We start from the raw sequence: 22,042 nt of genomic DNA, 5'->3' as shown, positions 1-22,042 counted from the left end.
CAAATTCTTCTGGAAGTAAAATCATTCAGGGACTTCTATCAAAGCTGTTAATTAAAATTTTTTTTAAAGTTCATAAATATTCATTTAAAGTAAAAAATAGATTTAGAAAATAAAATCATTTCATCAGTTCCTTAAGTGAATTCTGAACTTGGCTCTAAAAAAAATAATGACAAACACCACAGTGAACTTGCAACTGTCTTTATGCAGGAGTCATTGCTACTCATTGAGACTTTCCAGGTAGAACAAAAGCCAGCTCTGTAAAGTTGAGTCACTTTCCTGAGGATGGGGGACTAGGGAAGCAGCTAGGAAATGAGGCAGTAGTTTATTTCAGTTTGGTTACTGGCTTTACATACGTGTGTGTGTGTGCATGTGTGTGTGTGTGTGTGTGTGTGTGTGTGCTCGCAAGTTGCTGTAATCCAACCCAGGGCCTTGGTGTAGAGTGTTCTACCCCTGAGTCATGCCTTAACCCCAGTGGGTTACTCTTTTTATTTTTACTAGCATATATTAATTGTGCATTAAGGGTTTCATTGTGTTAATTTCATAAATTTACATAATGTATGTTGATCAAATTCACTCCCTCTATTCCTTGTTTACCCCCTCCTTTTAAAGATAATTTTAAAAAATTAGCATACATTGGTAACACAAGGAGAATTTATTGTGATATTTCTGTAGGTGACTACTATGTACTTTGAACAAGTTTGTCCCTTGTATTGGTTACTTTTTTTTTAAATAATAATGCAAGAGGGTTTCATTGTGATAATTCCATAATATATATAGTATACCTTGCACAAGTTCACCCTCTCCATTATATTTCCATTCCTCTCTCTCCTCCCCCTTTATCAGTGTTTAGTGGGCTTCATGACACTGTTTTCATATGAATATATGCACCAAACTTCCAATCTCTTCCCCCCTTGCTAGACAGGAGCTCTTACCGCTTAAGCCACTCCACGAGGCCCTTTTTGTGACGGGATTTTCAAGATAGGATCTCATGAACTATTTGCCAGGCCGGCTTCCAACCGGGGTCCTCCTGATCTCCACCTCCCGAGCAGCTAGGATCACAGGCATAGTCACTGGTGCCCACTGTTGGCTTTTAGATAGATAACATAATAGATAAAGTACCTAGTACCAATCCTGAAGGTTAACAAAGAGTACAGGAAAACCCAGTTTGTGCCCAGGGCAAAATTCCCCACGGGCCACATAGGAATTATTCTACCAGTGTTATTTGCGTTCTTCTCCACATCCAGTAAATTTAGAATCACAGTTACTCTTACTGTATTCCAACAATAGCGCATTTTGAAAGTTCCTATTTTCACTTAAAAACAAGTGCTATCCCCCCACCTGGCTGCAAGTGTTTGTTATTAGAACTGGACTTTAGCTCCAGGCCTGAACCCATAACAACCGGACAAACAGAGTCTTGAAACGGGATCCTCCTTCCACCCACGGTTTGCGCAGAGCTCACGAGCAAAACAAACTTATTTTGAACACTAGGATCTGAGCACGCCGAGCTAACAATCATTAATTTCCCAGGCCAGGTGGTGCAAGCTGAGCCCTTCATAAGGCGCAGTCTGCCCCCAGCCAGCACTGCCCACTGCCCACCGCCACCAGCCCAGCGAGCATCGGACACCGTGCTAGCAGTGACACCAAGTCCAGTGATCGATCACCAAGCTCCACCGCCACCTGCCCAGAGAGCATCGTCCACTGCCTGCCGCCCTCGCTTAGCGATGCCCGTGGTCCCAACTGCCGGCACCTGGCCAGTTCTGCTCCTGCTGGCTGTCCAGGTTGGCGTGGCCTCCAGCTCTTCCCAGCCTTGGCGCTGTGCGCCCTGCTCCGCGGAGAAGCTGGCGCTTTGCCCGCTGGTGCCCGCTTCATGCCGGGAGCTCTCCAAACCCGCTGGTTGCGGCTGCTGCCCGATGTGCGCCCTTCCGCTGGGCGCCGCCTGCGGTGTGGCCACTGCGCGCTGCGCCCAAGGACTCAGCTGCCGCGCGCTGCCCGGGGAGCCTCGGCCACTGCATGCGCTCACCCGCGGCCAGGGCGCTTGCGTGCCTGAGCCTGCAGCTCCCGCCGCCGAGGCCATGTCCATCACAGAGAGCGAAGGTACTGCAGCCCCTCTGCTCCACCTCCACACTAGTCATCTCCCCAGGGACACATCAGCGACTTGAGGACTTGTCCAAAGCCTACAGCGAATGGGACAAAACGCCCTAGGTCCAACTCTTGGAGCAAGAGCCTGAGTTGGGGAAAGGGACTTAAGTCACCCAGTGGTGCCCCAGAAGGGAGATGTTCAAGGGCACGCAGCTTAGTAGAGTGTTGGGGACCCTGGTACTCTGGTCTTGTGATCCCTAGAGACCCAGATGTGAGAGTGGGGAGGGAGATCATGGGGTAGCCAGGGCTGTGGAGTGCCTGACCCACAGGTGGGAGCCCTGCCTCGGCAGTCACCATTACTGGAGAGTTGGTCTGGAAAGGCTAGGATGGGAATCCCTCCTGCTGGTCCCCACAAGGAGGTGTTTGGAATGTCCTTTGTAGTATGTATCCTGTGAATACAGTATGTGCTGCCCACATGTTTACGGAACATATTGTGAAAAATTTAGGCTAAAAAGTTCACTTCCATTCATTGCCATAGACAAACAATGTTTGATGTGTATGTTGCCCGCTAGGAATTTGACAATCAGGTTCTTTCCTGAATTTAAGTGGTGATTTGTTTATAGTAGGAAGTTTAGGAAATGCCTCTTCCTCTACTCCAGCCCCCTATCGCCCCATCTGGGCTGGTTGCACATCCTGTGTGGATCTGGGAGGCAACTGGTGGTTCCATACCCTGATAGGGATCTGTAGAGGAGCGTGTGACTCTTCCGAGGAGGGCATGTGGGTTTCTCTGTGCTTTAGAGTAGATGGCATGCAGCCATCTCACGGTCCTCAGAGAGGCGGATTCTCCCACCAAGGGGTGGGTTCTCTGATTCCCTGCATGTGCCCTTGGGCTCTTATCTGCAACATGTCTAGGGATGCTCCCCTCTTTTGGGGGGGTTGCGGAGAAGTCACTTGGTCTGTGGAAAGGCAAGGCACCCAGATAGTCGGGATCAGGGGAGCTGCAGTCCTGACACCACTTCTAACAGAATGCCACCACCTGTTCCTGGGGTATCACTAAAGTTCCCAGTTTATGGATGGGAAGCTGAGATCTCAAGGCTCCCCACTAACAACAGGCTTAATCCTTGGCTTCTCAGGGTTGTTCCTGGTCTCAGCAAATGTGTATGATGCTCCTTCCTCTGTCACTTCAGAAGTAAAATCACAGAGCAAGCACCCTTGCCATACCCTGAAATTGAAAATTTTCCCAGAATAGAATTAATATTGCTCTTTCCAGAAACCATCAGCAAAAAAAAAAAAAAAAAAAAAAATCTGAGTTAACCTGATCATACTTGTGTCCCCAGCCTGGTTCTGAAGAAAGGAAGTGACCCACCCAGTGAGGTAGGGACTAGATGTTTCTGGAAGGCTCATGGATCTGTTATACTTCCTTTTTAGAGGTTAAAGCCCCTCTGACCTCTGAGAACAAGTCCCCAGAGAGCACAGAGATGACTGAGGAGGAGCTGCTGGAGACATTTCACTTGATGGCCTCCTCCAGGGAGGACCAGCCCATCCTCTGGAATGCCATTAGTATTTACAAAAGTATGAGGACCCAGGATGATGCCAAGCTCAAGGTAAGGCTCTTCAGGTGGCCGTAAATGCTACTGTGTTCCTTTAGACAGGGGACTTTATGTCTCTGAGCTCATCTCTAAATGGGAGTGTCAGACTTGACACTATCTAAAGAGCACTGACTTACACTCTTCTGAAGCTGAGCACAAGGACCTGAACACCCTACCCCCATTGTGTCTTTATTTGTCCCCTTTAGAAAAGGATGGTAGATGTTTCTAAAGGGGACAAATAAAGACTTTTTTAGACTTTACCATCATAACCATTTTAAGTATAGGTGTTGGTATCATTAGGTATGTTCAGCCATCATCATCATTGAGAATCTTTTTGTCCCCTGAAACTGAAAGCCTGACCTCATTAAATATTGCTCTCTTATCACATCCTTTTAATTTTAATAATAATAATAATATTGAAACAAGCCCTCATGCCTTCTAAGTAAAAGTGCTTTATACTGAGCTATATCTCCAACCCTGTCACATCTTAATTAATGTCTGGTCTTAATTCTGCCTACCACTTGTGGGCAGCAGAGAACCAAAGTTGGAGTGATTGAAGTTAATAAGAGGGGAAGTTAAAAACCAAAAGAGCTGGTGGAGTGGCTCAAGTATTAAGAGCACTTGCCTAGCAAGTGTGATGATCCTGAGTTCAAATCCCAGTGCCACCAAATGTATACAGATCTACCTTCTACCTACCTATCTATGAAAGGGGAAGAAAAAAATGGGGTGGGAGAGAGGAAAGAAGACCACTTCCATACATGTGAATACCCAGAAAGGTGAAGGAAGGAACCAGGTTTTGATATTTTAGAAGTTTGCTTGTAAATGACGATGCATGGGAAGTTAGTTCTTAAGGTATCCAGATGAACGCCTTGTTCCTTGCTTGATTTGGCTTCTGTTGATTGCAAGGAAAGTTGTTCAAAAATAGAGACATCTCTGCTGCTCAAGTTCCCATTTACAGAGCTGTGCCATCTCTTCTTTCTACCAGATGGCAGGTGCCAAAATTGTTCAGTAGGTGGCATGAATCAGGGAAGAGTTTGTGGCATTTGCCAGGCTCTTGCAGGGGATGTCTGTGTAGATATTTAGGAAATGATTAGTAAGGGAGAAAATGATGTTCCCATCTTCGATTCCAATGGCTCAGGACAGAGGCTACCCCCTGAGTCACAGGTGGGAAAACGAGGCCCAGAGGACACATGGTCCTAGGACTCCTTGGCCAAGTGGTGGCCTGTCCTCTTCGCTCATCCAAAAGCTTCTCAGTAAACCATTGTCTAAGATGACATGTCACTTTCTCTTGTATTCATACTAATATCAAATTATTCTTTTGAGAAGCCCTGCCAACGAGAACTATACAAAGTGCTGGATAGATTGGCTGAGGCCCAACAGAAGGGAGGAGAGGAAATCTACAAATTTTATCTGCCAAACTGCAACAAGAATGGATTTTATCACAGCAAACAGGTAAGTAGCTTTGCTAGTGGGCTTCACACTTTTCCAAAGCCACAGTGTTTCATGGCAGAGAATGTCTGGTCCCAAATAAGCTCTATAAATAGCCTTTTTTCTTTGGTACTGGGGGGTTGAACTTAGGGCCTTGCACTTGCTAGGCAAGTGCTCTACCTTGAGCCAGTCCTTTTGGATTGCTTATTTTTGAGATAGGGTATTTCCTTAAGCCCGGGGCTGGCCTGGACCACGATCTTGATATTTGTCCTTCCCTGCATAGTTGGAATGAGAGGCATGCATCACGGTGCCCAATCATTGATTGAGATGAGGTCTCATGAATTTTTTGCAACAGATATGCTCCAGATCTCTGCCTTCCAAGAAGCTAGGATTACAGGCTTAAGCCACTGTGCCTGGCATAAATAGTCTTATTAAGCAAGCCCGACCCTTGTGGGAACCGGTTTTCAAATAACTTGGTGAGTGGCTGGATATTTCAGTGTTCGTGGAGGAATCTCACACTGAGCCTTTAGCCCCAGGGCTAAGCTCAGCTCCATCACTCAGCACGCAACAGAGTTCACAGGTCTCCTAAACCTTGGGACCTTAGTGTCTCACCTGTCACCAGAGGAAAGGAATAGACTCCACTTAGTAGAGAACAAGTGGCTCTTCCTTTTTCTGTCCCCACAAAGGGGCACAAACTCTAAGAAAATGCAGTAACATTTTTGTTAAATGCTAAATAACAAATGAGATTGTACATAACCAGACTTAATTTTGAGGAGCCTTTAGGACTCAGGGCTGCCCAGGTTCTGTGGATTTTACTGGGGCATATTGAATCCCATAGGCAGTGATTTTATGTGGTTCACACAGGATGTGTTGCCTTGGGGCTGGGCTCCTTTGTCATTAGGGTCATGACATATGACATGTCATATGTCATATGTCACAATATGACATATGAAGTCCTTGCCACACATGAACTCAGTTTCTGTGTCTCCATTTTGTGATGACAGCCAGGAGGGTGTCGGCTTTGCTGTGTCTTGGTTAGCAGGGGGTTCCTGCAGGGCTTGGCTGCACCCAGGGGAGGACTGGTCAGAACTGCATCTTCCCTTCCAGCAACTAATCTTTTGTTCTTGACCTTGGTCTTGTCTTTGCAGTGTGAGACATCCTTGGATGGAGAGGCAGGACTTTGTTGGTGTGTCTACCCTTGGAGCGGGAAGAGGATCCTGGGGTCTCTGAAGATCAGAGGGAATCCCAACTGCTCCCAGTATTTTAATTTACGTGACTGAAAAGAGCTGCATGCAGTATAAGTTCTTTCACAGAATATATTTAAGTATATAGCATATTTATACTCTAGAACACACACACATTTTTATGTGTGTATATGTATATATGTAGGAACTTTTTATACTTCTCATATTCTTGATATATAAAGCTGGTTTATATTTATTCACTGTAAGTTTATTTTTTTCTACACAGTAACTTGTGCTGTATTAATTTATATGTCATGAAATGCTTCTTATCATTTTATGTGTAAATACTTCAAAAGTTCATGTTTCATGGAGCAATACTGCCTAGAAAATGGAGGAGCAAATATAAAGTAGTGATTTTTGCCCAGTGGTTTAGAGAACAGGTAACCTGTGCTGAAGAATGATTCACTCTGTATACCCCAGGGATGGATGGATCTGTGTGTGATGTAAATTTGCAGTGATGTTGCTAAGTGTGAATACCCATTAGATACATTGTGAAACACGCACACACAATGGAAACATGTCTGTAATAAACATTCCAAGTGGAAGTATTGTTACCACTGAGCATCATCTTTGAGTTTGAAACCCCTTCATCTTTCACCTTCACCTGCTTCATCTAGATTGTGCTTTTGCCATAGATGGTGTGATGCATGGTGTTTTCTGTCTGCAGATCATCTAGTCCCCAATGAATTGGGGCTGTCATTTTCTGGCGGGATGGGGTCGGGCCTCTTCTCTGACTGGACCAGGCTGGCCGCCCTCCCCCCACATCTTGTCTCCTTCCTCCCAGACTCTTGGCTTCTCCTGAGCCCTCCCACCCTTTTTTGTATGGATTGACTTTATTTTATATTGTTGTGCTGGATGGGGGTACATTGTGGCATTCACAAATGTTCTTACAGTATTTCAAATATATCATAGTTGAATTCACTCCCTCCATCATTCTCCTTTATCCCATCTCCCCCCATTCTTGGAATAGTTTCAAAAGGTCTCATTGTTCCATTTACATACATGTGTACACAGTATTTGCACCTTCCTACGCCCTTTCCCCACTGGTATCAAATCCCAGATAGGACCTATTCCACCCTCCTGTTCTCCGATTTTGTAAGTGAAACAAAATGACGTTTTTGTTTGTTTAAGATGGCTCTACAGTTCTCCTGCTCCTTCATCCCCTTCCCTGGATAGGCCCAGGGTTTCCTCCCTCTTAAAGGCGAGTCCAGGGAGGTGCTTATTGGGTTGGTTTCCTCTATCTTCCCATTTGCTTTGCCTTCCTTCCCTTTCAGTTCCACTCTCTCCTGGGGTCCCATCTGACAGGCTGCTTACCCTAACCTCATTCCTTCCCTTGACTGAGCCCTGATCACAACTGTCTTCTTTGTGCCCTGATTTCTTCTACTTTAAAACTGTGACCAGCTTGGTTTTCTTGACGCCACCCTGCCCCCCGACTACCCCTTGCCTCTTGCTCCCTGGCACCTTGTCCATCTCAGGTCATCCCAGAGGTGCCTGGTCTCTTGGGGGGGCAGCTCCAACCCTGTCTCCTGTGACCCTGTACAGGAAGCCACAGACTCTCCTCACCCCTTCTGGCAAGCCCCAGCTGCTTCTCTCACCTCATTTCAGCCAGCCTGGCTTGGACCTCCCTGGCGGGGGGGCTCCAGTTCCCCATCTTGGGTCTCCCCTAACCCACCCACCCTGTGGTTGCCATCCTCTCTGCTAGGACTGATCTATGTATTTAGTTCAGAATTCTCACTTCAAGTACAGCAGTCCATCCTACAAGGTCAACAGTCCAGACCACACCATGGCTTCACAGGTGGCAAGGAGGGGCTTCAGTGAGGCAAGTCAAGTGCAGCTTGTGGCAGACCTAGGCTGGAGTCCTCAGGGACCAAAACAGGGAAATGTGAGACACCCTCACTCACAGACACACCCAGAATAATGTTTGGCCAGGCCTCTGGGCATGCCTATCCAGCCAGCTGCCATGTAAAATTAGTCATCATATAAGTGTATCCTTTTTAGCTTGGCACCCATATGTACTTGCTTAAATCATACCCAATCTCCAAATAAGGACAAGAGCATGGTCATAATCCCATAACCCAATACAGCTATCCTGTGTGCCACCAAAAATGTTCAAACTCTTACCCAGACAGGAGGTCAAGTGCTGGAGTCATGTTTGCTCTCTTTGGTATTTCATCACTTAAATGCTTATGATGTAAAATTAGCAATACTTAACTCTCAAGATATAAAGTCAACACATCTCTCTCCTACACCTACAGTATTCTTAGCCAAATATGTAATGAGCACTCACACAATCACAGTGCTTGTGGTGCGGGTGTTGGGAGTGGACCAAGTTCGTGTCCTAGAGTCAACAAAGAATGACAGTTCAGACTCAACCATGAGCAGACACAAAGCAACAGGACTTTATTAAGGAAAGGAAGGGTAGAGACTGCACATGGGAGGGGCTGGAGGAGAGGGAACCAGGCAACATCTGGTGGGCTGGCTAAGGGGATTTCTGCTAATTTTGGAGAGCTTGAGAGGTTGGGACTTTGCAGATCTTTCTGATAGGTGGATGGTGGTGTGGGTCTCCTTGACAGGTGGGCTTGAAAGAATCTCTTATGTGGGTTTGGCTTGAAGATTTGGCACCAAATGCATTGTTTCAAAGCAACTCCCTCATTCCCCTTCTCTGTCCTGTATCTGCTTCTTAAAGACTTATGTGTTGCCACGCCTGTCCTCTTTATCTTCTGGCTGGCCTTTGATCTGGGCTGTCACGCTTCTGCCTATATCCTGAGCTGACTCTTATCACTTGTTTTGTCTGTCTGCTATAACTGACCATGTTATAAATATGTGTATTTGTAACTAGCTTTCTCCACTGTCCTGTCAGCAGGCATCTGGGCAGGTCCTAGGTCATTTCCTGGTGGGGCGATCTGTTCTTCATTCCCTTATTACCTGGGCCATCCATAGCCCTTCCTGGATTGGGTTGTCCCAGTTTCCTATGAAACTCAATCACAGGGTCTGGTAATAGTGAGACACCTTCAAGGATCTCTTGTGTTTTAGACTTGCTCTACTTACCCCAGTTTCCTCTTAATTGCTTGGTTTGGTTTCCACAGCCAGCACGGGAACTCCCTTCTTTGCCTGTTGACTCAGAATCATGAAGACCTCCAAGTGGCCGTGTGGCAGCCTTAACTTTCAGTCCAATGGAATTTTTGTTGAGTCTCCTGTTAGAGTCATTGGAACTAAGCCCTCTAGACTAACAAAGCACAAAGTTGTGTGAACAGGAGGCCAAATCTGTGCTGTTTGGTCAGCAGGAGTGAAAGTGAGTAATGTCACCTCAGTTCCATCCCTTGGTACCTGGACTCCTGAATCCTGGCTGTGATAGAGACAGTACCATAGATTGGATATTGATTCAGAGCATTGGTGGCCTCTTGGAGACACTTTCCCAGTCCTTACCTAGCTGGTGATGTAACTGTGACTCCAAAAGGCCATCCACTCTTGTATCAGACATTGACACGGGTCCTCTGCTGCACTTCCTTGCTGAGAAGCAAGCTTCTGTACAGAAGCAATTCTGTACAGATTTTGCAGAATCATTATGAGCAGGGGAAGGCAAATTCAGGAGTTGGTATATTGTGACATATTTGTCCATTTCTTCTTCCAAGCAAAGTACACAGCCAGCTGCATTGCTCAGAGTTCTGCCTACTGGGAGAATTTCTGATCACCTCTGTCCTTTGGAGATGCCCCAGAGAGGGGATGTGCTGCCATAACTGTCCACTTTTGGGTCCTACCTGGATATGGCGCAGAAGCATCTGCAAACTCAGCCTGTCTTGTGTTCTTCTGTCAGTTGACTGACAGGCACTTGTGCCCAGGATGTGACAGGTACAGGATGGGAGAGAGAAGGCAGTGGTGCAGACCACCACCCCAGTGTTTTTCCAGTCTGTGATGGTGGCACTGACTTTTGACCCAAATTATGTTCTTTTCCCTTTCAGAATTGTGGAACCAATGACAAAATGGAGAGTCAAATGAGCCATGAAGTTTGTTCTTGGCCACAGAATAAGGAGAAGGTGAGAGAAACAACTCACAGAGCAGCTTTTCCCCATCTGAACAAAGGATGGGGTTTCTTCCAAAAGTACAGGGAGCTAAGATGGTTTTAGATAATGATTATTTATGCCTTTTTCCAGGAAGAAGGTGAGTAACAGATCTCCATGGTGTCCTTTGGGTGAAGCCAGTTTTCCCTGGTCTCATCTTGTATCCTGTTTTACAGCAGTGGTTGCCGTCTGGATGTCCTTGTGGCTGAGTAACTGGGTATATTCTCTAAAATAGGATACTGGTTAGTAGGAAGGATTGCTTCTCAGGATTTGAAAGGACATTTGCCTGGTGAACGATTTCTGGAATCCCTCTGGAAATGCTTCTGATTTGCTATTACCCTGGACAGAGGCAGTTCTGATGGCCTCCTCTTGGCCTGTCTGGCTGTAAAAGCCTCCACGCCACAGGTCAGGGAACCCATGTGGTGATCCTGCCAGCTACTAGGTACACTTATTCTGACTATGCACTCTGGAACTGGAGTTTGGGTCAGGGACTCACAGGGCCAACTGTGTGCTCCACTGAGCTCCTCAATCCCTTGCTCTGACTGTGGGCCCCAAGGCTATTTTGGGTCACCTGGGATAACTGTCAGCTTAGAGAGAAGGCCAGTACGTGAGAGGTGCCATTCAAGGCTGCAGCTCCAATTTCCCAAAGAGGCAAATACCACAGCTCATGGCCTGCTGTCTGGCCCCAGCTCTATATTCCTCCACTCTGGCTCTGCACCTAGATCTCCCTGATGGCTACACCTGTGAGCACTACCAGCTTGGATGGTCTGCCCCTCAGGCTCCTCTCTAGCTTCTGATCTTGACTTGAAAATTCCCAAGGCCTTCCTTGGCCACATTGTCCAAATTATAAAGGAAGGGAAAAAGAAGTAATGAAGGAAGGAGGGAAGGAAGGAAGGAAGGGATGAGGGGAGGAAGAAAGAAAGGGGAGGAATGAAAGAGGGAGGAAGGAAGGAAAGAAGGGAGGTTGGGGGGGAGGAAGAAAGGGAGGGAGGGAGAGAGGGGGAAGGGCTGATGGAAATGAGACTTGTTGGTCAGACTCAAGTGAGGGTCCAGAGCACCAAAGATGCAGCACTCTTTTCTGGATAAAAAGAAATCTAATTATGTACACTGTAGAAATTGTTGAGATTATAATGAAATAAAAAGAAAATAAGAACACTATCTCCATTCACATAACTAGGGTTGACATTTTGTTGTACCTCCTTGTGGTTGTATGTGTGTGTGTGTGTGTGTGTTAGTACACAACACAATTGCCCTCTGCTTTTGTTTTAGCCCACTGCAAACATTTTTCATGTTATTAACTCTTACTCAAAAGCATTTCAGTGGAGGCATAATATTCCTCTGTGTGGTTGAGTTTCTATTTCAAATCACATCTGAGAATGCCTTTGGGGTTCGTTTCTGTGGTGGGATTTGGTAGCTGTGTTGATTTGATAGCTGAATTAGGCAGCTGTTAACATGGCCTATGCATTACCTTGACTTGAGGTAGTCAAACACCTTCCATCCTGTGTTGTGTTTGATGGCTGGGCACTCACCAACTGAAGGGTTGGTGGAGGCTAAAGTTTGAGAGGGCAGAGGGGCAGAGGGGCAGAGGGAAAAGGCAGAGGGGCAGAGGAGCTCCCAGGATCTAGCTGGGAGGTCAGGACAAGGAGGCAGAGAACCGAAGGCTAGGGAGAACCAGGTGTGCATAATTTCTGAAAGTAACAGAACATTCAGAAGGAAGATGTGATCAAAAGTATTGTATTAGAGTTCTCCAGAGAAACAGAACCAATAGGTTACATCTGTCTGTCTGTCTATCTATCTAAAATGTCTCTATCTAATCTATATCTATCATCTATCTATACATCTATTATTTATCATCTATCTAGTCTATTGATCATGTATCTATCATGTATTTATCTATTATCTATATCTATCCATCTATTATTTATCATCTATCCATTCATCTATTATTTATCATCTATCTATCTATCATCTATCTCTATCTATCCATCCTCAATCTATCAGAGGAACTTTACAATGAGGAACTGATTTGCACATAGAGGCTGAGCAGTCTGATCCCCATGCTGCTAGTGAGATTCAGTCTGAATCCAAACGCCTGAGAATTCGGGGTCTGAGGGTAGATGTCCCAATCTGAGGGCCAGAGAGGGTGAGCTATTCCAAGAAGGCAGGTTTGGTGCTAATTCCTTCTTCCTCTGCCTTTTGTTCTATGCATGCTCTTAGGAGATTGGATGAGACCTGACCACATGGAGGAGATCCATCTACCTTACTCATGTCATCCAAGGCACTCACAGACACCTGAAATGACACCATGTGACCCACTCAAGTTGACACACAGAGTTGGCCATCAGAAGGGTGGAGTGTAGCAGAGGTTATGGGTATGGAGTGAGGACAAGGAAAGGCATGTGAGCTTGTGGCTCCAGGAAGGCAGCCCAGTGGGTTTAGAGGGATGTCACCTGTGGCTCACTCACACCTCCACAGTGGCACTGGAGGGCTGGTCAAGCTCCTGTCCTGGATTCCTAGTGCCAACCTGTGGCTGAGGTACCCCATGATCTTTCTCTGAGGCATCCTATGGCCACTGTGCACCTCCCTCTGCCCCAATGAGCTCACTCTGTTTTCTGTCTCCCTCTGCCCTGGTAGCTTTATAAGCACAGCACCCCAAGGGTCTGACCCCTTCATTTTTTTGGTTTCTTGTGTGATCTACCCCTTCTTTCCAGACCTTTGAACACCCAGAGCCAACTCACTGCTCAATGTGTGCAACTGTGTCTTATCAATGGGTGGATGGGGCTCTAAAGAGAATGTGGTTTGTCCTGAGACCCTGAGGTCATGGGACTCAGCACTTTGTCTGAAGTCGCTCTGTGACAAGGGCCACTGTTACCAAGGCTGCAGAGAAGGGCCGAGTTCCCAGAACCCTACCCAGTGTCGGTCTCCCTCTTCATCCTGTACTTACCCACCTCCCCTCTCCAAGAAGACATTGGCCAAAGTGCTGCAGGGAAGGGACATGGTGCTGGCATGGAGATAGACACCTGTCCCTCTCTCATCCTGCATGGCTGGGGGAGGCTGCTCTGAAGATAATGTGGAATGCAACCCAAGCAGCCAGGACAACGGTCACTGAGATGCATCTGCTGACCTGCTCCAACAGGTCAGCTACCAACACAAGCTCTCTGACTTGGATGCTCCTCCAGATGTGGCCAGGAGGGCCACCAGAATTACCTTGCTGGGGTTCCTTTGTTAGAGATGAGTTTATGAAGTTTTCTACAATGACTAGAATATTCCACACTCTCAGAGTTATTTCCTTAGTGAAATAATCCCCGGAAACAGTCAGTAACAAGGGGGAAGAGGTTATTATTTTTTTTTAATGGTAAAAACTTTATTTACTATTTATAAATACATTGCAAGACAAACTTTCCAAAAATACTTTTTTTCCCCCAAAAACTTAAAAAAATAAAGAAAAGCTAATAGGTAGGCAGGATTGTCTCTCAAGGAGCGCTCTGTGCAGCGTGCATTCCACCCCAAGGGCCATGGTGGGGGCAGGGCAGAGTCTCCTTGTACCCAATGTCACCAGACTTCCTTGGGTTTGGCCTTTGGGATTGGAGCTCAGCCTCCGGACATGGGCTCCTTTCCTTGGTCATGGCCATGGTTATAACATCTAGTATCTGTAACACTTTATCTAGGATTATCTAGTATAGATCCTATAATATTTGGGCTATGTTGCATACAATGTTAACATTTAATTAAGAATGTATCTTCTCTGCATATATATGTGTGCGTTATAAAGAAAGTATGAGAAGGACTCCAAGTTCAACCAACACAGGTTATTCTCTATGTGTTCCCAGTGTCCTTGCCAGGCACCCCAACAAGCCATTCATCTTTCCTGTTTTGATAATACATATATTTTCAACATTGTGCCAAGGATAAAGATGAGAGACAAAAACAAACTGTTGCCTTTAAAGACTTCATCCTCAAAAATAAACTTTTTTTTGAGGGATTGAACTAGAAATTACCATTTATGCAGTCATCTGAAGGATTATGTCATTATGTGATGCCTCTGAACATGGACATGGAGGCTGAGGCCAGCTGCCCCTCCTGCCTGTGGGACCACAGTGAAGACCACCCCGGGGTGGCCTTCCACTGGGCTACGTCCTTAGGAAGCTGCCTGACAGAGGGAGGTCAGAGTCACCTGACTTCACAGGTTGCCGAAGTGCTCTAGAACAATTCTTTTTTAATAAGTAAGACTCCACTTGATTCTGTCTAACAGTTCCCAAGCACATCAGGTCACAATCTTCATGGTCAAAGTCAAAGATGGTACCAGGAGGGCTGTGAGCCTCAGGAGGGTGCGTCAGGATGTCCAGGTGTCATCCTATTCTCAGGAAGGTCTGAGCTCATTTTTCAGAGGATGGGAAAGAGGGAGTGTGTTCTCTATATCAGCAACACAGCTGCTGAGGTCAGGAAAGCAGGGGGTTGGCCACCTGGCAAAATGGGGGAGAGGATTCCAGGAGGGGGATGAAGTCCAAGTTCTTGGGCACCAGTCGGTGAGTGTTTTTATAGGAAGCAACAGGAAAATTCAAACTGTTTTCTGCTGACTACTTGAAAGCGGAGAGGTGCTCACGTTTACCATTTAAAGGAACCATAGGCATTTCAAAAATCTGTCTAAACTTTGGTTTTCTTAAAAAAAAAAAAATCAGTTCACCACAAAAAGGAATACAAATCAAGGCTGTAGCCAGCTGCTGATCAGGTCCGTGGCAGTCTTTTGTGCAAAATAAGGCGTATTGGAGCTCCACAGGAACTAAAACAGAAAGAAAAAGAACTAAATTGAAATAACCACCCCCCAAATCAAAAGAGCTCACCTCCTTCTCCTGGATACACAGGCAATGACTCCCCTTCCCCAAGGGAATGGTGTGACCCTGCACACAAAGGGCTGGGGTCTCAGCTGACAGTTTGAACAAAGCAAAGACGACTCAGGGTTCTTTGTTAAAAAGAGTCATCCTAAAATTAGATTTATTTATGTTTTTCAATTTGCAAGGGAGTAAAACCCCTTCTAACTAACAATGAAAATTTCAGGCCAGGCATGGTGCTCATGCCTGTGATTCCAGCTACTTGGGAGACAAGGATTGGGAGGATGGAGGTTCCAAGCTAGCCTGGGTAGGACGTTAGTGAGACCCTATCTCAAACAATAAGCTTGGTATGGTGGCATATGCCTGTCATGTCACCATAGAGCACCTGTCTAACAAACCCTAAGCCCCTAAGTTCGAACCCTAGCACCACCAAAAAAAAGGAAAATTTCTTCTGCTTATTAAATTTGTCTTGAGGAGATGAAAGGAGATACAGTCTCCCTCCCCTACCAAAAATGTATCCTTCATTAGAAGAAAAAAGCATCTTAAATATGATAGCAGTCTTCAAAACGATGGTTTAGCATTTCAGTTTTGAGTTAATTTCAATCTTTCTCAAGATTATGTTAAGTACCAACTAAAAGAATATTCATATTTTACTGAAAAAAAGCCACATCTTTAATTTAGAAATTGTCTTGGGGATGAGAACAGTTCATGAAGATAAACAAACCACAGGACTTCTGTAGATGAGGCTTCATTTTGAAAACCTTTCACACTGCAGTTGTATGAACGTTTCCTTGTTTTAAGTTATTTAGAATAAAGTAGGGTGTCTTTGAAGCCACACTGGTGCCAGCCTATCTCCATGAGCTTATGTAGTTGGGTTGGGACCTGGCTCTCCTTGCATCTGTCTGTGGACTGGTGCCCTATGCCATCTTCTCTTTGGAGTTGACTATGGTCCTGGGTCAGTAAGCCTTGGGGAGAGGGTGGTGGCCATGTCCAGGCCTGAGGGGTCCTCATCACTCCAACTGTCACCAGAAGGAGGAATCCTGGGGCCAGGGATGCCGAGAGCACTGGAGCCTAGCCGAGTTCCTTGGCTTACGTGGGGTAGTGGTATCTATTGGCTCTGAATGCTGAGGCAATGCACGTCATCCTTCCCTTTGGTGTTGTAGCCTGGGAGGGGCTGTCCATACTTGTCCACACACCAGCAGAAGCCCCGCTTTCTGCCTTTGGAAGGGCGGCACTGAGGGCAGAGAAAGAAGACAGAGGTGTAAGTCCCTAGGTAAGTTGGTAACCAGTGTCCCAAACAGCATGGCTCTGCTGGGCTGAGGAAATGCAACAGGGATTTTGGCCAAGACTCCTGAAAAGCTTCCCACATGCAGGCAGCAGTATGTACATCCATGAGCATGTGTGTACAGTCAAACCTCTCTAGGGAAGATGGAGAGGAGGAATTTATTCTGTTTGCCCTGGGGATGTCAGGCTGTGTCTCTCAGAGCCCATGCCACAGTTCCTTCTTAGTGTGAATCTGCTGATGGTAGAAAAATGGTGGTGTGAATAAGAACCCAGAGAAGCAGTGATGGAAGAAGATGGCTTAGGTTCTCTGACCATGGCTGTGATAAACACTGAAACATGGACATGGTCTTCTAAGATCTACGGTGTGAGCATTCCAATTATAAAGTCAACTAAAATACCATCACCATGTAATATTTCATAAAGACATATGTATTACGGCTTAACTACATCTGAAATTCATTTGGTTCTTTACATCTGTCACCATTAGAAGAGATCAACAAGAAAGTGAGTCAGTATGGGATCTTATGCCCTCATGTTGGAAAGTCACTGCTGTAGTAACTGAAAATGTCACTCCATGATGCAATGCCAACACAAGTGTCAATGTGTCCCTTTATAGTACAGGACTCCTCTGGGTAGCCTCTCTTTGCTCTGTGGGCAGGTAGTGGAAATGGATGGCAGAGAGGTAGGTGGGCTGAGGATTTTGGCTCAATCATCACTTGAAGCCCTCAGTCTTAGGAGTGACACCAAGTCACAGCATCAGAGCACCAGGCTCTAGAGCTACAATCAGATGAATCTGGAGGTCACTGCAAGGCCTGTTTCCCCTCTGACACAGGGAAAGGAAGACCCCCACAGAACTTCACTCACCTGCTTCTTTTTATAAAATCCCTTCTTGTCGCAGTTTGGGATGTGGACGCCCCTGGGACTCAGGACGTTGAGGAATTTCAGGTGATTCAGTGTGTCCTCCATCTCCCGACGGCAGGGCCCCTGCATCAGAGCCCCAGGGTTATGGTCATTGCTTTAAAAATCTTACAAGGCCCACACAACCCTCATAAGTGGGACTGCAATATGGTTCTCCAGTATCTTTTAACTGAGTGAACCAGACAGTCACAGAAGGATACTAACTATTTCCTTGGCCTTTTTGCTATCCCAGAGTAAGACAGAGAACCTGGCAGGGGGTTCAAGACTTGGAAGGCCAAACGAATAAAATAAAGTCATCTTTTTGAGAGAATCTTTCTTTTTTGCAAAAGGCTTTAGGGCAAGCCCTATACTTTACAAGTGCTGGTTCAGTTTGGGTCTCCCAAGATTTTGAGATAGAAGAGGGTCAATATTCTTTATGTAAGGGCAGCGGGCACTGATAGGTGCCCCACCCATCAGCCAGGACCACCTAGACTTGTCCCATGAAGACTATCTTGGCAGGTGTCCCTTCTCCCCTCCTTAACCAAAGGAAAAGTGCTCACATATTCTGTCTCCCGCTTGGACTCAGAGGAGAAGTTCTGGGTGTCTGTGCTCTGCGACTCATAGTCGACTTTGTAGCGCTGGCTGTCCTTGGCGTGGCCTTTCTTGATGATGTCCATCTTTGTATGGAGGGGATGGAACTTGGAGTCAGTCACCCGGTGTGTACTGGGGACAGCCTGATTCTCCACACTCCCAGTGCTGCGGTCCTCCTCTGACTCACTGGTATTTCCTGGAGAAGTGTCAGGGAGACAAAGTTGTGATCATTGTTGACATGGGACAGTAGTCTTTTGGAAAAAAAAATCTTGCTCTTGAAACCAGGTCACATCTATGCACTGTGATTTCACAATTGCAAATAAGTTAAAAAAAATACCTTGAGAAAGCATGATCCCATAACACCACTTGCTGTATTCTGTAGCTTCAGGTCAGGAAGCCATCTATTTAAAAGCCAATCTGGCCAAGTGCTTTTCTAAGCAGAGCTAAGTAGCAGCAAATAATTAGCAAGTCCTGTCTGCTACCAGCAGGGGGCGGACGTGCACCACAGCACCATGGAAGCTTCTCAGGGCTGAGCAGAAATCTCCCAGGGACTCCAACTGTGGTCTTCCCACCCTGTGAGCAGTGGCCACCTCAGGGATTTGGAAAAAAATAAAGGTACATTCCCCACCCAAAAAGCAATGGGTTGTAGGGTCTGACATTTGCCTCATGTTTGACCAGCACAGTGGCTCACTCATGCCCAGCTCAGATGGGCAGTGTCATATGGCAGGATCACATCTCTAAAACTCAAGGTCTACACAGATCCTGAGCTTCCAGTGGGCAGAGACACCTTCTTGGGGAAGTCCTCTGCACCCCCAGGATGCAGGCACCACAAAGCATCACTTGCAATGGGGTGAGCTCCCACCTTCCCCCCCTCTCGCCCCACAGACCCCTCTCTTATAATCCAAACTGCTAAGACAGCCCTACAAGGTTAACAGTTTAATTGGGATGTTAAGTATAGGATTAAATTTGTGGCTAGATGTGTAGCTAAATTCTCCATTCCTTTTCCAGGGGGAACTTGGAGTAATTGTAGGACCCCATGAGGATCAAAGGACAGACTCCCCAGGCCAGCAGGTCTGAGCTCAGTGTTCAGTTTCCAACTTTGAAGGATTAGGCTCCAACCTGCAGGTGACTATCATCAAACTCCCTTACTGCCAAGAAAAGAGCCCCCTACTAGGAGGCTTTGTTTGGTCGGCTATCTGGTTCTCAATCTATTCTGCTTGGATTCAAAGTGCTAGGCTCCAGTGGAACTCTCTCTTGCCCGTTAGGGACATGCCCAGTGTGGTGGCATCCTGCCTGGATTCTGGCTCTTGGCCAGGAGTTGCAAATGCCTCACTCCCAGGAAAGTTCCCAGGGGCTGCAAAAGTTGGACTGCACACTCTGTCTCTCCTGGAAGCACTTACCTCAGGATCTTGGGGGTCTTGGGTAGGCCCCCTTCCTCTCTGGGTCTCAGCTCCCTTACTTACCAAACAAAGTTACCCAAGCTATTTGGTGCCTCAGGGAGCACAAATTCCCAGGGGTCTAGACCAGCACTTGACAGAGCAGGTCCGTAATGAAATTAATCATTTTGGTTTCAGTTTGCTTTAATCTTAGCGTCTCTTTTTTCTTTTTCAAGGAAGTACTGGGACAAAAGAGATGCTAAGAATATGTAAATAAATATATTTGCATTTCTTTTCCAAGAAGTCTGAGTAATTTCTTATAGTTCCTTGTTTTCTTTTTAATCCTTAAACTGTTGACCAGGGGAGAGGAGAAAAGGGTTCTATTTAAGCAAAAGAGAATTGTGACTTTTGATTGCTATGTAACTATCTTTTTTCCCCCCTCTGATGGCGTTCAGCAGTCACTGAGATCTTTTCATAATAAGAATCCACATCGATTTATATGATGAAAAACCATGATTATTTAAGCCCAACTAAAATGGCAATGTCTATAAATATTTCTAAGATCATTTTCGTGATGACCCTAAATGCACTAGCACAGTGAAACACTCACAGGGCACAAGCAACATAAATTTGGTGCAGCATCCAGAGACTTTAACAGAGCCAGGGAAGCAACTGGAATCTTGCTTTCCCACTCTCAGACTTTCTCAGGGATGACTAAAACCAGCTTTGCCCAGCAGGGAAATAGTTTTACCAGAGAATGGAACTCGACAGCTACAGAAATGACAAAGGGGATCTGCCAGCCTCAGCTGCAGCATCCTGAAGGGGTGGGGTGGGGCAGGGGGAGGGAGACTAGGGTGGGGTGTGTGTGGGGAAGCATAACTCAGCAAGACTGGTTAAGAATGCCTGAAGTTTACAAGAACAGCTGCCAAACCTATCTACTTTTTTTTTTTTAAAGGAACAATGTGATGTCCTTATTAAACATAGTGCCTGAGCCAGGAGGAGGAACTCTATCAAACATTTTTCTCTTTTGGAGCTCCCTTTCACCGCACCTCACCTCTACTTCGTTTTAAGATGGGGAAAAAAAAGTCCTGGGAAGGATTCCAGCTCCTCGCTGTCTGCACACTTCTAGCGTTTGGACTGCAGGCACTGGCACAGCATGGGGTGTACAAGTGGAATGGTACCAACAGTGGCGACAGGGGTTCAAACCTGTAGTATGGCAGCCACAGGGTGATGAGAAGTCACTACGTTTTGAACCTCAAGTTTTCTTGCCGCAAAGACACCAATGCCCGAAACCCACCTCAGCTGAGGAACACGGGAAAGTGGCATTGCTTTACAAACAAAAGCTGTTCAAATGTTAACATTTTTCAAGACAGGTACCATTCCGGGAAGGTTGGTGCCTGCCAACCTTCCCGGGTCTATATCCCACCCTGGGGCCGCCACCCCCACGCTTAACCAGGATTGACGCGCTCCTTCCTAGCTTGTGGGGGAATGAAAGCCGAGTTCGAGTTGGGCGAACACAGTCCACACCCGCGCTCCTGCTCTGGGCGAGGAGAACCTCTTGGGGCCAAGGTCTTCCCGCTCCCCCTCCCCCGCAATGAAACCTTTTACCCATTTTCACCGAAAGCACTTTGCAATTTGTAAGGACTCCACACTCGGAGAACAAAGCAAGCACAGGGCTGACTGCGGAGGGTCCCTCGGGCGAGCCACCTCGCCTCCCAGGTGGTGGAGTCCCCCGCAGCAGCGCTGTCCGGGACTATAGCGCATGGCGCACCTGATGCGGGCGGCGCACCTGATGCGGGCGGCGCACCTGACGCGGGCGGCTCACCTGGAGCGGACGGTGCGGGTAGCAGGTAAGCGCGCAGGCGGCTGGCGGCGCTGGCGTTGACACAAAACCCGCGGCCATCCAGCAGCGCCTGAAGTGGGCGCGCCTCGTTGGGCTGCGGTTGGCAACTGAGGCCCGAGCCGCAGCGCTCGGTGTAGACGCCGCAGGGCTGGCCCTCGCGCAGCGCGCACGTCAGGCAGCAGCCGCAGCCCGGCTCGCGCACCAACTCGGCGCACGCGGGCGCGGTGGGCGGAGGCGCGCACTGGGCCAGCGCACGCGCATCACACGGCTCGCAGCGCACCATGGGGCCCGCGCCCACCGCGCCCGCGCCAGCCCGCGCCACCGGCGGCCCGCGGAACAGTGCCAGCGCGGTGAGCGCGGCGGCCCAGAGCGCGGGGCGCGCCCGATGCATGGCGCCCGCCGCTAGGGCCTGCAGCCCGGCCGACCGGAGGAGCACGCGGTCACTGGGCGACAGCACGCGGTGCGAGGGTGCGGGATCGGGACAGACAGCCAACAGCGACAAGTCCTCAGCGCCCAGCAGCCGCGCTCGCATCTGGGCAGCCTGGGCTCGTCGGCCGCTATATAGAAGCCGGGGTGGCCGAGGACACGCCCCGGAACGGCGCGCCCGGGTGTGTGCGGGGGGCGGGCCGGCGCAGGCACGGCTACGGGGGCCGCGCCTCGCCCCGAACAGCGGGCGCCCAGCGCGGGGGCGCGCATCGCCCGGGCACCTGCTTCTTGCGCGCTCGCGCACGAGCCCTGCGCCTGGGGCTACTTCTTTGTCCCTTGAACCACGAAGGTCCCAGGCTGCCTTGGCACCCCCGGTAGCGTCCCCGATCACCTTAGTA

General features: G+C 47.6%; 2 protein-coding genes across 3 annotated transcripts; one reads left to right on the top strand and one right to left on the bottom strand.

Annotated features, from left to right (window-relative positions):
- Positions 1 to 1,561: 1,561 nt before the first annotated feature.
- On the top strand, positions 1,562 to 6,894 carry Igfbp1 (insulin like growth factor binding protein 1). 2 transcript variants are annotated; one of them, XM_074065417.1, is made up of 4 exons: positions 1,562 to 2,094; positions 3,508 to 3,683; positions 4,995 to 5,120; positions 6,245 to 6,894. In XM_074065417.1, exons 1-4 carry the CDS (start codon positions 1,722 to 1,724, stop codon positions 6,374 to 6,376), a joined length of 807 nt encoding a protein of 268 aa, XP_073921518.1. In that variant the 5' UTR covers positions 1,562 to 1,721; the 3' UTR covers positions 6,377 to 6,894. The 2 variants fall into 2 exon arrangements, with proteins under 2 accessions (XP_073921518.1, XP_020032654.1); XM_020177065.2 differs by having other exon boundaries at positions 4,992 to 5,120.
- A 7,368-nt stretch (positions 6,895 to 14,262) lies between these two features.
- On the bottom strand, positions 14,263 to 21,760 carry Igfbp3 (insulin like growth factor binding protein 3). Its single transcript, XM_020177064.2, has 5 exons — positions 21,201 to 21,760; positions 17,969 to 18,195; positions 17,376 to 17,495; positions 16,321 to 16,461; positions 14,263 to 15,178 (listed from the first exon to the last, which is right to left on the bottom strand). The coding sequence occupies exons 1-4, from the start codon at positions 21,748 to 21,750 to the stop codon at positions 16,336 to 16,338; spliced, it is 1,023 nt and encodes a 340-aa protein (XP_020032653.2). The 5' UTR covers positions 21,751 to 21,760; the 3' UTR covers positions 14,263 to 15,178; positions 16,321 to 16,335.
- Between the last annotated feature and the right edge of the window lie 282 nt (positions 21,761 to 22,042).

The sequence above is a fragment of the Castor canadensis genome, chromosome 2, assembly GCF_047511655.1.
Source record: "Castor canadensis chromosome 2, mCasCan1.hap1v2, whole genome shotgun sequence".
NCBI lineage: Eukaryota > Metazoa > Chordata > Mammalia > Rodentia > Castoridae > Castor > Castor canadensis.
The sequence above is the reverse complement of the archived record's forward strand: the minus strand, read 5'-3'. Positions and strand labels throughout refer to the sequence as shown.

What these genes read in the sequence shown, in the direction of transcription:
- Igfbp1 (XM_020177065.2), top strand. Translation starts at nt 1,722, where the DNA reads ATGCCCGTGGTCCCAACTGCCGGCACCTGGCCAGTTCTGCTCCTGCTG. An exon ending in AGGATGATGCCAAGCTCAAG is followed by an intron (nt 3,684 to 4,991) that starts GTAAGGCTCTTC and finishes TATTCTTTTGAG; the next exon opens with AAGCCCTGCCAACGAGAACT. An exon ending in GATTTTATCACAGCAAACAG is followed by an intron (nt 5,121 to 6,244) that starts GTAAGTAGCTTT and finishes TTGTCTTTGCAG; the next exon opens with TGTGAGACATCCTTGGATGG.
- Igfbp3 (XM_020177064.2), bottom strand. Translation starts at nt 21,750, where the DNA reads ATGCGAGCGCGGCTGCTGGGCGCTGAGGACTTGTCGCTGTTGGCTGTC. An exon ending in CCAAGCGGGAGACAGAATAT is followed by an intron (nt 17,496 to 17,968) that starts GTGAGCACTTTT and finishes GCTCTGATGCAG; the next exon opens with GGGCCCTGCCGTCGGGAGAT. An exon ending in GATTTTATAAAAAGAAGCAG is followed by an intron (nt 16,462 to 17,375) that starts GTGAGTGAAGTT and finishes CTCTGCCCTCAG; the next exon opens with TGCCGCCCTTCCAAAGGCAG.